Raw genomic sequence first — 15,049 nt, 5'->3', positions numbered from 1 at the left:
GTCTTGCTTTCTTCCTGATGACAGGCTCGCAGAAAGAGCAGCTCGGGAAGTTTTTTAGAGGGGAAAATCTAGCAAAGACGGATTTTTTTTTTTCTTCAGAAAGACTGATAAATTAAGGAGCTGCACATCTGCTGGCTGCCATCACCACACCCCAGTGTGGCAAGTCTCGGGGCATGACGCAGAGATGAGTGGTGCTGGCACTGCTGAAGTGCTATTTTAGGTTTGAGTGTAATTGCAGGTTGGACTGACAGGACAGGATTTGGAGTATTTGGAGAGCAAAGTGCTCTTACAGCTGTGGAAAAACTGGCTATTGCTGAATCTTTGCAAATGTGGAAGATAGGTATTTCATGGGCATGGTGTGTGCATCAGTTAAACTACTCATGGTGGAGCCACTGAGAATCTCTGCTGAGTGACAACAGTGGCTAGCAATGCCCTTTCCCTTCCCAGCAGAGGAGATGGTAATAGCTGTTAGCCCTGTAAGGATGCATTACACTTGCCTGAAAAAAGAAAAGTGAGTAAGAGGTTTGAAGTCCCATGGGCTGGTGGCTTTTAGCTGTCTGCCTCTGCAGCGTGAATCTGCTACCTGCACACTTGCAGGTGCTGCTTTTCTATCGCTGCAACATGGATGCCAGAGACTTCAGGATGCCCCCTGGAAACCAGGAGGTTTTTATTTTCTTTTCCCTCCCAAAAGCAGACATTGCTCCTGCAATGGCTTTGCCATTGATAGAAGCCACAACCTAGTGTGGGGGCTGGGCTTTGGCATGCTCCCCAAAGCCTCAGCACTTCCTAAACCTTACAGGATGAATTTATACTGTGCACCGTGCTCACACATAGAGTGAAAAGTGGAGGGACTTCCTGAAATAAGTTTCTTCAATTTTGTTGCATGTTTGCCTGAAAACTTTATAGGCTGGATGCAGTCACTGCTTACATCAGAGCGGCCAGATGGGGTCCTTGCACCCAGGGGCTGATGTGATACTGAAGCCAGTTGCTGATGGCAGGTCGGAGCAGAGCCAAAGCTGCTCTCCCCTAAACCCTGTCTGATGCACAGGCAACCTTATCGGTGGAGTGCAAAAGTGTTTTTCAAGCCAACTTCTTTTAAGTTGCAGCTGCAGTTCTGGGCATGAAAAACTCTGTTTTGTTTTCTATTACATTTACCATCCTGAGGAAGCTGGCAGGTTGTGGGTTTGGGGTTGGGGGTTTTTTTTTGGTTTTTTGGGTTTTTTTTCATACCTCTCTTGAAACTTTACAGCAGGAAGCTAAATTTTCAGGTGATACCCAAGAAGTGGGACCAGCTGATGGCTCACTTTCCTGGCTGATGTCATTTCTAAAAGGAAACAAAAAAACCCAGCCTATTGGTCAAGTATTTTTAATTTTTAGAACAGTCATGGGTTCTTCAAATTCCTCACTAATTCAAGTATTGTGTTTATTAGTAAGTGACATCCTTTCCTTTTAGCTATGGTAGGGCTCAAACCTTACGGATTTATCAGGAATAGAAATTTCTGAAATATGTGATTATAATTTGGAAATCCCACTTAACCTTTTTGGTGATTGATTCTGCTCCTGTGCATTGCATCAATAACTACATAGTACATGATGTTTCTGTTTGTGCCTTCCTGGTGGGTAGCAGATGTCTGTCCTTCAGTGCGGACTGAGGCCAAATACGTCTAGATCCTCATTGTTCTGTTCGTGAGCTTCTGGTGGTTTTAAACACATCCATAAAATGAGTACATAAAACAAAATACAAGCTCCATGTCACTGTTTGTTTGGACAAATAGAGAGCTAGCAAAGCAAAATGCATTTAATTTAAAACATTAAAGGTAAAAGAGTTCTGGGTTTTTTTTTAATTAAAAATAGTTTGCTTACCTAAAATCTTTATATCTTACTGCCTCCTGTTCCCAAGTGCCAAGCAATAAAAGAACAAAAACTAGTTGCTGGGGGAGGATCCCCCGATCCCTGCTCCATGATGCTTCGAGCCACCTATCCCTTAGCCTTTCTTAATGCATCTTTTTCCGACATGACCGCATCCCTTCTGTGGCTCTCAGGAAGCGACCTCCCATTTGCTGGGCGGGGATGACAGGAGGAATGCTGGCTGTCCAGATCGGTGTTGTGGGCGTGGGAGACGCTTCAGTGCTTGGGCTGGGCGAGGGAGCGATTTGTCTTCCCCGAGAGAGGAGGAAAGGTAAGGGTGTCTCCTGCTGCAGGCTGACGTTAGGATGCTGCTCGCACAGCTGGCTGCTGCTCAGGGTTCTGGCTGGCTGCAGGGATGCAAGCACATGCCAGAGATTGCCCTGCAAAGACTTGTTTTGCTTTTATTTTCTCTGCAAAATGTCTAGTAATTCCTAATGCTGTAATAGTTAAAGGAAGATAGCTGTAGGCAGAAAGAAAAGATTAATTTCAGGTTTTAATGTGTTTTAAATATGGAATTTATCTGTGCACCTGACTGAGCAGCACATGCAAACAGCAGCAGCGGCAAGTGCTGTGACTGACTTTGCATCACTGAGTATTTAATTTTTCAAGTGAGGGCTGAGGGTGTGCCTTCCCAGAAGTCTCAGTCTGGGGCACATCTTACCCCATCTCAGTGCAGCAGGCTTTTAAAAACCAGAACTGCTTAAACTTGCATGTTAGAAGTGTTAAATATTTAAATCTTTGCCTTGCAGAAAGCGCAAGGAGCTCTGAGTACTTTTGGGAAATGGCTGTGGGCTGCTGGCTGTGGTGGCTATCTAACTTTTTGGAGTCTTTTGCCTGGAGAGGCTGGGCTCTGAGTGCTGCTTTGCTGTTGCGGTGGGAATGGCAGGTGGCATCACAGCCTGGAAGGAGTTTGTTTCCAAACTGAAGAGTTTTTCTCACTCGCTGTGTTTTCTGGTGAAGGCTGGCTGTATTTGGTGCTGGAAGGTGGTGTAGACCCTCTCCAAATGCTTTAGCAGTTGGTACTGGCTAAAACACATACCAAGTACTTTTAAGTATTGGACTGAAATGCTGATTTAGTTGTGCTGAAAAACTTCAACTTGTCTGAAAACCTGTAAAACACATCCACTGTAGCTTCTTCATGTCCTGATTTTGTTTAGATTGAACATATTGCTCTGAGGTTTTGTTTAGTTATATTTTACCCTGTATTTATTCTGCAAAACATCTGGCTGTAAAGAATGATTTCCACAGCTGGAGGACTCTCACACCTCCTGAAATTTGGAGTGGCAATGAGGTTATGTGCTGTTTATAGTGCAGGCATTTCTTTAACCACTACATCTGTCCTAGGGGTATTGGGTGCTGGCTGAGCTGCTAAACCAAGGGAGGAGGCAAAGCAGCTTGAAGGGATCCAACAAGAAGTTAGTCCTAGGCTCCAGGAGTGCTGGATGCATCTTAGAGATCCTGCATGGTCTTGAAACCTGCTAATTAGGGTGCAGTTTGCAGAGATTATTAATGCTTGTCCAACATCCAAGAGTCAGCAGAGTAGAGCCTCCTGATCCTGGACTGGCAACTGCTACCTTTTGCTCCCTATCACTCTTCCGTGTATTAAGTTAAATTATAGAGAAGTGTGGGGAACACCCTGCTGTCAGAGTAAATGTGATTTCACTGTCATGGCAGCCTCCTGGGAGGCAAAGACAGCAGCTCTCCTGCTCTTCTAGCCATTTCACATTAATCTTTTCGATTAATGTTTCTGCTTTTGTTAACGGTAGATAGGATCTGTACCATCTTCTCTAGAGAAAGTAAGTATTGAATTTACAGGATTTTTTTCTACTTCCAAAAGCTGCTAGGACAGCCGTAAGATACTGATTTATTGCAGTCTAGTGTTGCTTTCCTGTTCTGAATCAAATTATTTTGACTTCTTTCCCTTTTTCCCAAGTGCTTTCTAAACAAGATTACAGGCAGCAGGGGAAGGACGAAAAAAAAGGTTTTTCTTTTTATCAGTATCTCTTTCTAGTAAGACATCAGTTACTGAAATTCCTGAGTTTTAAGACACTTTTGAAACATAATTCCAATGCGTAGAGTACAGTTTGTAGTTTCTAGTGTTTTGTTTCTTATTTAAGAAAACATTCATTGGCACACTTCTCTGAATGTTTATCATCTGGGCAGGGGCTGTGGGGACTTCAGCCCTGACTCTGCCATTTCAGGACAGCTCTGTTTACCTTCAAACTGATAAAACAGTCTGCAAAATCGCTTGACCACATCTGTACTTTCTAAAAGGTTGCATGAAACCCACCCTCCCAAAATTAATTGCTGAAACTCCCTATTGTCCAGCTCGCCAGGGATCGGCACCGTCATGTTGGGTGTTTGGCTTGCAGGAGCTTGTTTCCTGGCATTGAATAAGCAGTGACTGTACTGTGATTTAATTTAGGGATCGGGTTGATTCCTCTGCCTGGATGGGAGGGAAGTTTTAACAGACTGAGTAACACTTCTTGCTTTATCACAGCATATTGAGTATCAGTCGCTTTACCTGCTGAGCAAAGGTACTACCTGAGAGCAGAGGCTGGAGGTGCTGGGGAACGGGTCTGGGCTGTGTGCCCTCAATTCCCTTCAGCCTTTGAAGGGCTTTATCCAGCTGCTGGGGGCTAGGGCACAGGCTGAGGTCTGCAGCCCACCCCTGTAAGGAACGGGCCTCCTTTGGGGCTGAATATTGGGAAATTGAGAGACACGTGCTTAAAGCATGTTGAGGATAACCTGCAGGTCTTGGCAAGCAGGTTCCAATTGCTTCTGGGGAAGGAAATTCACACTGATTCAGCCTTGTGATCCTCATCCCTCCTCACTTACGCAGGCAGAGAACCCATTGGCTTTCCCACCATTTGCTCTGAGAGTCCCATCATAAAATGAGGGATGCCTTATGCCAAGTTTTGCAATGGGCTGTTAGAGGTGGGTCCTTCCTTGAAGTAATTTATGGTTAAGATAACAGAATAAGCAGAAGGAAGTGTTTAATGCTGGTCTTTATTTGGGCGACTAGGCAAGAATAAGAATTACTATCAGCTTAAGAATTTCCTGAGGGACTAGCATGATTTTTCTGTGCCTGAGCCAGGAATTTAAATGAAGCCTTCTGAATCTCAGTTCATTAGCTGACATCTGACCCGCTCCCCCCCCCCGCCCTTTTAACTTAAACCTAAGTGCAAGAAGGTATCTCTGAATGTTATTTGCTTTTGCAAGTTCCAGGCGGGATGAGTTTAGCTCTTCCTTTCCTGAGAGGTCTTGAAGAGATCACCTGTCCTGTTTCATGTTGGACTAATTAGTTAATGGGGAATATTGCTGTTCTGTTTTGACTGATGTGAGCAAACTATTGAAATTCAAAAGTTAGTTAAACCAATCTAGTGGGTTATGATCTCAAATGTGCTCTAATCCTGGAGTATTTGCTCTGCTAAAATTGGAGGTGTGCCAAAATGCGATGTTTAGGAGAAGTATTTTGCAAAGAGGCTTTTAAGGACTGATTGATTGGTGCCTTGAGCAGTATTTTATCTGGTTTCTACTGTGCTCTGTAGATACATGTAATAGAGTTGGAGCAGCGAGGCAGTCGGTACGCCGTAGCTGTGAGTCTGCAGCGTGATGGGTGTGTGCGAGTGCAGCTGCAGGGTCTGGGAAGCAGCTGCTCTCCTCCTTGAAAGTCAGCACTGTCCCTGCAATCCACTTGGCCTGGCCTTCCATGTCAGGAGCCTTCAGAGAAGAGTGTAGGTCTGCAGAAAGCTTTCCATGCTTCTCCCTTCCATTTGAGTCCCAAACCAGTTTTATGGTTAGTTCAGCCTCCTTGTAGTAAATGCTGGGTCATGAGAGTAAGCAAGCATCCATCTAATCTACTTCAGGATTGCAAGTCACCACTTAATGTGCATCACAGGCAGCTCTGGCTCATGGTCCTGCAGGGCTGGATGGGGATGTGTGTGGGGGGACTGCCCTGACAACTGGTGAAGCTTCCCTACCCTGCTGCCCCCCCCCCCGCCCCATGTGCAGCTGGAGCAGAGGCATTTGTGTTACTCTGACTTCTGCTCCCCATCAGCCTTTGGGCAATTGGATATCACATGGCTGAGCATCCTCAGCTGCTTGCTCTCTTTCTGTTTTCTGTATCTGCGAAACAGAGGGATTTCTGTACTCAAATCCATACAAATTTCTGTGTCATATCCCCAGCTTTCAGTATTCTGGATGCTGCCCTGAAGGATGTGGCTTTCCTGGGCTTTTAGCAAGAAGCTGATTCCTATTTGACACTGTGAGCAGGTTTGATGCTGAGTTTGGGTTTTCTGTGGGTACCGGCTACAGCTCGGTTCTGGGTCAGGGTGCCGAACATGCTGACTGTTATCCGAGCCTGGCTGCACCCCACAAAGCCTCCTTGGCTGCGCAGAGGAATCAGAGGCATATGAATTGCCTGATGGGTCAGCAGTTGTTTTTAGTAAGGATTTAAGATGATCAGAGCTAGTGAATCTGGTTCTGTCTTGAAGGGAGAGAAAACACTTTGACTAGCAGGCAAAAAGTGAAGGATCAGGTTGTCCAGGCTTGTCCATGGATGGTGGGGCAGCAGTTAGACTAAGCAGAAGGCATAGGAAAACTGGTTTGCTGCGGTTGTTCCCATACCATTGGAGTGACCCTGTCTCTGTGCAACCCAGATCCCTGCTGGGCATTTACCCCAGCGCTGCTAAGAAAAATCTCTGGCATTGTTCTACCCAGGTCTAGCTAGGAAAAATTGGGGTTTTAACCTGGACCTGCTGGAGGAAAGTGGGTGTCCAGAGGTGGATATCCCATAGAGACATGTCTTCAAATCTGGAGCGAGCCACTAATGGGACTTTTGCTGATTTAGCAATGCTTCAAAAACAGCAGCAGGAGGTAATCATAGAATGGTTTGGGTTGGAAGAGACCTTAAAGATCATCCAGTTCCACCCCCCCCTGCCACAGGCAGGGACACCCTCCACTAGACCAGGTTGCCCAAAGCCTCATCCAACCTGGCCTTGAACACTTCCAGGGATGGGGCATCCACAACCTCTCTGGGCAACCTGTGCCAGTGCCTCACCACTCTCACAGTAAAGAATTTCTTTCTAACATCTAATCTAAATCGACCCTCCTTCAGCTTAAACCCATTGCCCCTTGTCCTGTCACTACACTCCCTGATAAACAGTCCCTCACCATCTTTCCTGTAGGCCCCTTCAGGTACTGGAAGGCCACAATTACATCTCCCTGGAGCCTTCTTTTCTCCAGGCTGAACAACCCCAACTCTCTCAGCCTGTCCTCATAGGAGAGGTGCTCCAGCCCTCCGATCAGCTTTGTGGCCCCCTCTGGACTCTCTCCAATAGCTCAATGTCTCTCCTGTACTGGGGCCCCCAGAGCTGGACGCAGTACTCCAGGTGGGGTCTCACAAGAGCAGAGTCGAGGGGCAGGATCACCTCCCTCGACCTGCTGGTCACATCTCTTTTGATGCAGCCCAGGACACGGTTGGCTTTCTGGGCTGCAGTCTCTGTATAGGATTGGGAAGAAGTGAGCTGTAAGGTAGGAATCGCTCTCTGCAGTCCTGTGTCCTTTCCCTGCGATGCAACAAGTGGCTGTGTAACAGCTGGTGGGCTACACAACCAGCATGGACGAGTCAAAGTGTGTGCTGTGTGTGTACTGGCTGTGCTGTGTTTAAAGGCAGTAGCCTGAGGAAACTGGAGAATTGGGAGGTGGGAGGTAATCAATACAAACCTCAAGACAAGCTTAGAAAAATTCAGTATTAAAACTGAGTTTGTGTGTAGTTGGTCCTTGGCCTGTTGAGGTGAGTTGTTTGGTGCTGTGTGTGGATGATGAAAGCTGGATTAATAATGAAATAAAGCTGGCTTTGGGTGATTGCTTAGCAGGCGTTACAGCCCAGTGCTGTTCAATAGTTAAAGCATTGCAGACTTTGAGAGCAGAGCTGTAGTTTCATTGGTGTTGAGCCCAATGTGCATGTGGCTGGGAAAGCTTGGTTGAAAGAGAGAGCCAAAGATGAGAGATGCAGCTACTCAGCCAGGTCTGGCACTGCAAAGAAATACCTGCTCAAGGCTTTGTGTGCCCCTTTTCTCCCGAGGCAGGGGAAACAGCTGAGTCGATAGGAACACCTCTGTGGTTTGCATCCATGAGTACCACCTTCGTGCATAGAGCAGCAGGAAAGTAATTCTGGGGGACAGTGGTTTGTAGTAGTGGCATGCTGTTGGCAAGGTGTTAGACACCGCAGCGGTGCAGTCTCTGTGGATGGGGTAGCATCTCCTAATCACTGCTCTTATCAGGATGACACCTATCATCATGTAGAAAGACAAAAGCATAGCGAAGGTCTGGTTTCAGCCCGTGCCTCTGACAGGTGACTGGAAGGTAATTGCCAAACAAAAATTTGTGTGCATCCAGCAGCCTGGTGCTTGCTAATAACCATACGTAACAAGTGGGTGCTGTCTTGGAGGAATTTGATGAATAAAACATTGTTTGAAACATACAAACTGATTATGAGCAGGAGAGGATGGATTGCATGATAGGTTTTCATTTACAGGCTATCAATCCCTAACCTTCCCTGTCTCCCCCAAAGCAGTGATAAGTATTTATCTTGGAGGACTCATCAGACCAAGTCTGTGCACCGCAAGCTTCCACTTCCTCCTGTTGCTGTCAACTTTGAAGATGTTATCTCTAAAACATCTTTGCTTGGACTGGACCAGAAAAAGGAGCCAGTAGAGCTGCTGGGTGTGCCTGGTGATGGGGGGGGGGGGGAGGAGGTATGTGTGCCCTCTCCTGCCTGCAAGCATTTCTAAATGCAGCATGAGCCTAGGGCTGGCTGGTGCCTGTGGTGAGGGTTCCTGCAGTGTCAGGAGATCCCTGCAGCATCCCAGTCACCTGGGAAGGGGTGCAAAGAAAGCTCTGGCTTTCAGCCCTCACCAGTGACTCACTTCCCTTACTGCTTTGCCCTGAGCAGTGGCTGCCCTGGGCTGGCCCAGCAGCTCCGGGGCTTGCACAGCCATGTGGGCATGGGCATGATGCTGCTGGCCCCATGGACGGGTCTGCGTGGCAATGGGGGAAGAGTCCCTTGCAGCAGAGGGCTAGAAAGGACTTTATGGTGACCAAGAATCACACACCTTGCAAAAGGAGCTGGGGGGTGTGTGTGTGAATGGGGCAAGGGAAGTAGGGGAGTGTGGATGGCTACCCCATTCTCTGATGCGGCTCTTGGCAGGGCTCAGCCCTACCTGCAAAACAGGGAGGAAGAAGAGGATGGGGTGAGCCACAGGAAGCCTGAGGGCTGGATCCTATGTCAGCTGAATCACCGTCAGCTGAATCACTGGGATTCCCTCCAAATTAGCTCCAAATTGGTGAGGTGGCTACGTCAGTGCCCAGTGCCATGAGCCAGTGCCTGGGGCTCTCGCATTTGCCGTGGGCTGCAGGGGGACTGAGCGCCGCGCCTGGTTGTCTGTCTCGTTATTCCTAAAGCAAGGCTGATTATGTGCTGGGTTCATGGTCAGAGATGTGGGTTTTGAAATATTTTTAATTAGCTAGTGACTTGCCTTCTCATGTCTGGAGCCTTTGTCATGAAAAGGCAGCAAAACCGTAGGTTCCTCTGAAAAGGGGAATATGTACGGGATGAGTCACTGCTCCGGACTAGGCCTAGCTCGCTCACTTTTTTTTTAATCAGATGGAAAAAGGACTTATTAATACCTTTTTGTTGACACTTTAGTGTGTCTCTGCATTTGCCTGAGTAAATGAATTGATGCTATTAATCAGTCAGTTTTAGAGATACTGAAATAGGGTGGGCTAGGGAGGGACGGAGCAGCTTGGTTTTCAAACTAACTTGGAGAAGCAAATTCTTGCATTTGGATCAGCAGCAAATTCCAGCTCTGTTTCTTTTGGAAGTGTTTGAGTGGCTGTTGGGAAATATTTGGTTGCCGTGTGCTTTCAAAATTGAATTAATTCTCCAGCTTTCAGGGAGATGTGCGAATGCCTGAATGCTGCTTTCTTCCCCCTCGCCCCCCCATTTTCCACTGATCCTCTGTGCAGGATGCGGCTCCCAGGGCTTCCCCAAGAGGGGAAGAGTCTTGTGGACTTTTTCTCCTGGCTTGACTGTTGTTAAGTTGCTGTCTGAGCAGTTAATCCACCCAAAAGTCCTGGTTAGCTTCTGGCACTTGTGCTGAAAGTGCTGAGCACCGCAGCGGAGGCATCCCTCTGGTGACAGTCCCCACTGCAATGATGTGTCTCCAGGTGGCTTACAGCTGTTAAAACATGGGCTGGGGCAGTTTTATTTGACCTGCCTGTATTGCAGTTCTGTCTGGAGAGCAAATGAACTAACCCCTATTCAGTGACTGCGGTGTGTTTAGAAGCTATAAAACTTGTTTGCACAGAAACTTGATACAGCCTCTCTCTGGGACGGAGTTGATATTCGACAACCTGCGATGCACTTAAAGCAGCTCTGATCTGCAGCACGAAGTGAAGTGTTCAGAGGACAGAAACTGGCTGTGCCGTCTGCCAGCTGCTCAAGCTACTTTTGTGCATCCATGTGTTATGGAGCTGCTTTTGCTTTTCTTCTTTGGGGTGAGGGATTAAGGCAGAAGCAAAAGGGATCTAGAGCAGGAATAGCTTCCTTACACACTCTGTTTATGTGTGCATTGACTTATAGACCGTCTGTCACCAGGGTGTAAAATGGGTGTGGGATCACTAGCTCCCTTCTGTCTCCTCTTTTCCCTTGTTCTCTCTTCCTCCCTCTAAATGGGTCTTTAAATGTGAGTTTGTCTCTGGCTGTCATTGTGTGCACTGACAGAGACTTTGCTCGCGGTAGAAGTGAATGTGACATGGTGAGGCGTGAGCAGCGTGGTGCTGCGTCCCCACAGGGCTTCGAGTGAGGCAGCTGAGTGTGATCCCTGTGCCAGTGTGATAAAAAGGCTTTTTATGTCCATGAAGACAAAGCCTCTTGTTTAAAAATGCATCTGAATGAAAAACACGATTCTGAATGCCCTAGACTAAGCTATTAAAAGCAAACAAACAAACAAACAACTCCACACAACAAAAAAATGAAAAGCTCCCCTGCCCCCAGCCCAGTGTGCCAATGTTGGTGTAATACCTCTGCATTGCAAAAAAACCTGTAAAATTGCTTTGGGAGCTTAGCAGTCCCTGTCAGCTTGTAACTTTGTGGCCCACTAACCTTTTCATATACTGTTGTGTCATAACACACTTTCCCCTTCCCAGACAGTTGTAACAAGGTCAGCTGTCTGCTTTTCCTCTGTTGGTTCAAATTCTCCCTCTCTCTTCTGAAGCAGAGAAACAGAGAAGCAGCAATATGAAAACTGAGAGGTAAACCTGTTTTATAGACTTACTGACTGAGCTGACCAGCGTAGGGGCTAGAAGGGAAATTTTTTTAAGTAAAGACCCACGCAAACAACTGCAGAGCATATCCAGGGCGTGATAAAGTGAAACAGCAACTTTTTTTAAAAAGCTCTCAGCTTATGGTGGTGTTTGCTGCTTGTTTTAGTGTTAAAAATGTTAGAGATAGCAGCAAATTAAATTCCAATGAAGTGATTAGATAACGATGCATTTGGAAATCCCTTTTTAAGGGAAATCTTCATGGCTTGAAAATGAATTGGTGCAAATGAGGATTAGGAAGAAGGCAAAACTTGTGAAGGAGAGTTGGCCGAGTTTTTAGTCTTGTAGCTCAGCCTCTCCTGCCTGGCAGCTCATGCCACCTGCCTGCGTAGCCAAAACTGTCTCCGTTCCTAATAGCGTTCCCCAAGTGTTTCAGCCAGTTGTGAAATCCACCTCCCATGGCATGCCTCAAGCTTGCTCAGAGTTGACTTTCTTGCTGAACAACCCCTTTATGCCCTGGAAATAACAGCCAGGTTTGGTGGCGCTGAGGCTCGGGCCACTGGGCACCTGTGGGAGTGCTGCAGCAGAAACGGGAGGTCCCGGTTTGGCAGAGTGGGCATCCAGCAAGATGCGCAGTGCTGCACACAGCATTCCTGCATCTTGCAAGGACCTACATGGTAGCATTTCCTTGGTCAACTAGCCTAACTTAATCTGTGAAGTAGTATAAAAAATTTACTGTACTTTTTTTTTTTTTCCCTTGTCACTCTGATGCAGCTTTGCTGCAACTCCTCCCCCCTGTTCCATTCTTGCAGTACGAGCCCAATGATGAAGTTGACTGTCTTGCTGTTGGTTGTTTTTACTGACTGCTAATCATCTTGTATCCACTGTCAGCTCTGCAGACTCTGGGAGGTGGGGTCTGATGTGCTTTCCTTCATGTCTCTGCAGTGATGCAACTTGTTGACTTTCTCTGCTGCTAGCACCTGTCTGAGCTGCTTTCCCAGGCTGCCACACCTGCCCATCACTCTCATCTCTAACGACTTCATTCTTTCCAGACTGAGTGAAGTGTTACAGAAAATGAATGCTTACAGCTACAGGCAAACTTGTGTTCTTGAGCTAGCAAGTGCTTGTGAAGGCAGCTGGGAGCCTCAGACAAAAGAAACTTGCTAATCAGAGCACAGGCATTTGTGAAACTGAGTCTCTTGTTGCTTGAGCGGTGAGCCAGCCTGTTCAGGATCCTGTCTTCCAACAGTCTGTAAACCCGAATTCACCCCTCATCCTTTTGCTTACAGAAGAGGAGGTGGCTGTGTCTGTTCCCATAGGCAGAGGAGAAACCTTTTATTTCTCAGCTTACAGTGACTGTAGCTAACAAAGTGGGAGCTGGAAAATCTTGGGATGCAAATCTCATTTGAAGTTGCACTGAGCCTGCCCAGATCTCCATTTTTTTAAAGACCCTGAGCTAGAGCTAGCACATGTGCTAGAATGTGCTTATCAGTGCCTACCTTTTTGTTCATGCACAGGGATTGCCCTGTTTGCATTGTTCCAGCGATTGCTGATCTCACTTGGTCGTATTGGCCAAAATGCCAACAGGGAGTCTGATGCTGCTGTCACAAATGTTGTGGGATGGGGACGTGGGCTTTTTCCCATCCTATGGTGATTGATACCTCCTGTCCAGGCTGGCCGGGTGGCACCTAATCAGTGGTTGGAAAGGAGGATTATAACAGATGGGTGTAGGAACTGTATGCTTCTCGGCTTCTTAAACACCAGGCGGATCTGATCAAAGTGGAGTTTCTGCATACTCGGGATTTGAGTGGGGCTGATGCCTGCTGTTCCACACTTGTGGTGTTCCTGCCGTGCCTTGCTCAGGAGGGTGGAGGAGGTCAGTGGCAGTGCAAACAGCCTATTGCTTACATGGTTTATTGAGAGACTGACTCTGGGGAAATAGGTAGGTGTTTGTTCAAACAGTTTTCTTGTAGAAAAGCAGACTATTTCCTTTTTGCAAACAATATCATGTATATGACTTTGTGCAAAAAGACCTTTTTCAGGTGCTGTTCAGAATCTTTATTATTTGGGTTTGATAGCGGTGTGCTCTTGGGGGACAGACAGGTAGGCAGAGTTTTCAGTATTTCTTGCATTAATATTTTAACTCTGGATTCTGATTTTGTTCAAAGTTGTGGAAAATCCCTGGAGATGCTAGCTTTTCTGACTTACAGAACACACTGGGGGTAGCAGGTACCTTAATGTGTGCAGAACAGCATAGCCCATAAAATAAATACACAGAGCTAAATATTAACAAGGCTAATGGGATTTTTGACTTGTTAAGGACTGCATTTCCCATCTTCTGAGTTTCACACATCTGTTTTGTCAGTGGAAAGATAAACATGGCTTTCAGAACTGTAGTGACCTTGGTACTGATTGTTGCTATACTGCTGTTCAAAACTGCATGCGTTTGAATGCGGTCTGGTTTCACACTGTCATTTTTCTCTCTTTAGGTACTCCCTAAGTTCATGAGATGGCCAACACCATGCAAATCTCCAAAGATGAGCTGGAGGAACTCAAGGAGGCCTTTGCCAAAGTTGGTGAGTCACATTGAAGAGGGCACCTTGCTCCTGGCTGCTGTACATTTGAAATGGATTTACCCTACCCCTCTGAGCAGCGGTGCCAGCAGGACGTGGGCAGTCAGCTGCTCTTGTGATGTTCTCCATGCCAAGGAGTCCCTTGGCAGCCTTGTTGCTTCTGGCATGTCACTTCTAGCCAAGGAGCAGAAAGGAAGGGACATGGGCAGTCTGGCTGTCAGTGAGCACTGGCAGACAACCTTGCCCTGTTGCTCCAGAGTGGGCTTTGTTGGTTCCTAATGGCAGAAGAAATACCCAAACAGGTATTGCATTACTTAGGCCCAAGCAGTGCTTCAGGGCTTGCACAGTGCTTCATTCTGATGATGCTGGTTTTGGCAGATTGGCTGAACTGTGCATCTGCAAATGTAGGTGCTACGTTTCTGGTTTGTGCAGGTGCATTTGAGGCACTGCATTTGGTGAGCTTGTAGGCAAAACCTAATTAGTGGCTGTTTACCTGGCATTATGGAGCAGCTTGCGGTGATAATAAAATGCTTTGCGGCTGCAGTGCATGTGCATTGCCCTCTGGTGGCTCTATTTCCTCTGTGGTTCTCACCTCCCTAACAGCCTGCGACACTCAAAGGGTTGCACAGCCCAAGCTGCTCTGCCTGCCTTCCAGCTTTCCCCCTGCGCTGGCATTGCAGAAGCCTCTGGCTGCTTCGGGAAGCTGAAATGAGCAGAAAACTGACATAATGGCGCAAATTGTTTTCTGCTGGTTTGGTTTCCTGATAGGGGCTTACTGGAGGATCAGAGAAATGCCATGGAGGGGTGGGATGGGAGCTGGACTGCAGCAGTGTGGGCTGAGGTCAGCATGTGCAGCTGGGGAACCATAACCAGGACTGGCACTGGCCGGGGACGAGTTGCACAAGTGATCAGAGCCAGTGTTTTGTTTTCCTAACTGGACATTGACATTGCTTGAGCACTGGTTATAAATACAAATTGGTAGTTGCCTGGCATCTGTATCAGGTAAACTGTCCTCTAGAGCAGGGTGGCTCTTAAAACTCTCACTTGCTCTAAATTTGCAATCTGCAGAGATAAATATGAATTTCAAAGACAACTGATTCTCATAGAGCAGTATTCCTTGTTGGGACTTCCAGCAAGTTGCATTTTAGGCAGTTCCCTCTCCTGTCTTGCTCTTCCCAAGACTTTTCCAGCAGATGGAAGTGAGCTGCCACAGAGGAAGACGAATGACCATTGTGCTTCTT

The 15,049-nt window shown here is 47.0% G+C and overlaps 1 protein-coding gene across 3 annotated transcripts in view; it reads left to right on the top strand.

Annotated features, from left to right (window-relative positions):
- Positions 1–15,049, top strand: part of PLS3 (plastin 3) — a 57,904-nt gene that overhangs the window by 17,649 nt on the left and 25,206 nt on the right. For 2 of the 3 annotated variants that reach the window (XM_054840075.1, XM_054840076.1), the window contains exon 2: positions 13,725–13,811. In XM_054840075.1, the coding sequence (XP_054696050.1) occupies positions 13,745–13,811 (67 nt within the window). In that variant the 5' untranslated portion in view covers positions 13,725–13,744. Of the gene's footprint in view, positions 1–2,119; positions 2,180–13,724; positions 13,812–15,049 lie in introns of those variants that run through there. The other variant, XM_054840074.1, reaches the window with a different exon arrangement.

This window comes from Grus americana, chromosome 12 (assembly GCF_028858705.1).
Source record: "Grus americana isolate bGruAme1 chromosome 12, bGruAme1.mat, whole genome shotgun sequence".
Lineage (NCBI taxonomy): Eukaryota > Metazoa > Chordata > Aves > Gruiformes > Gruidae > Grus > Grus americana.
The sequence above is the reverse complement of the archived record's forward strand: the minus strand, read 5'-3'. Positions and strand labels throughout refer to the sequence as shown.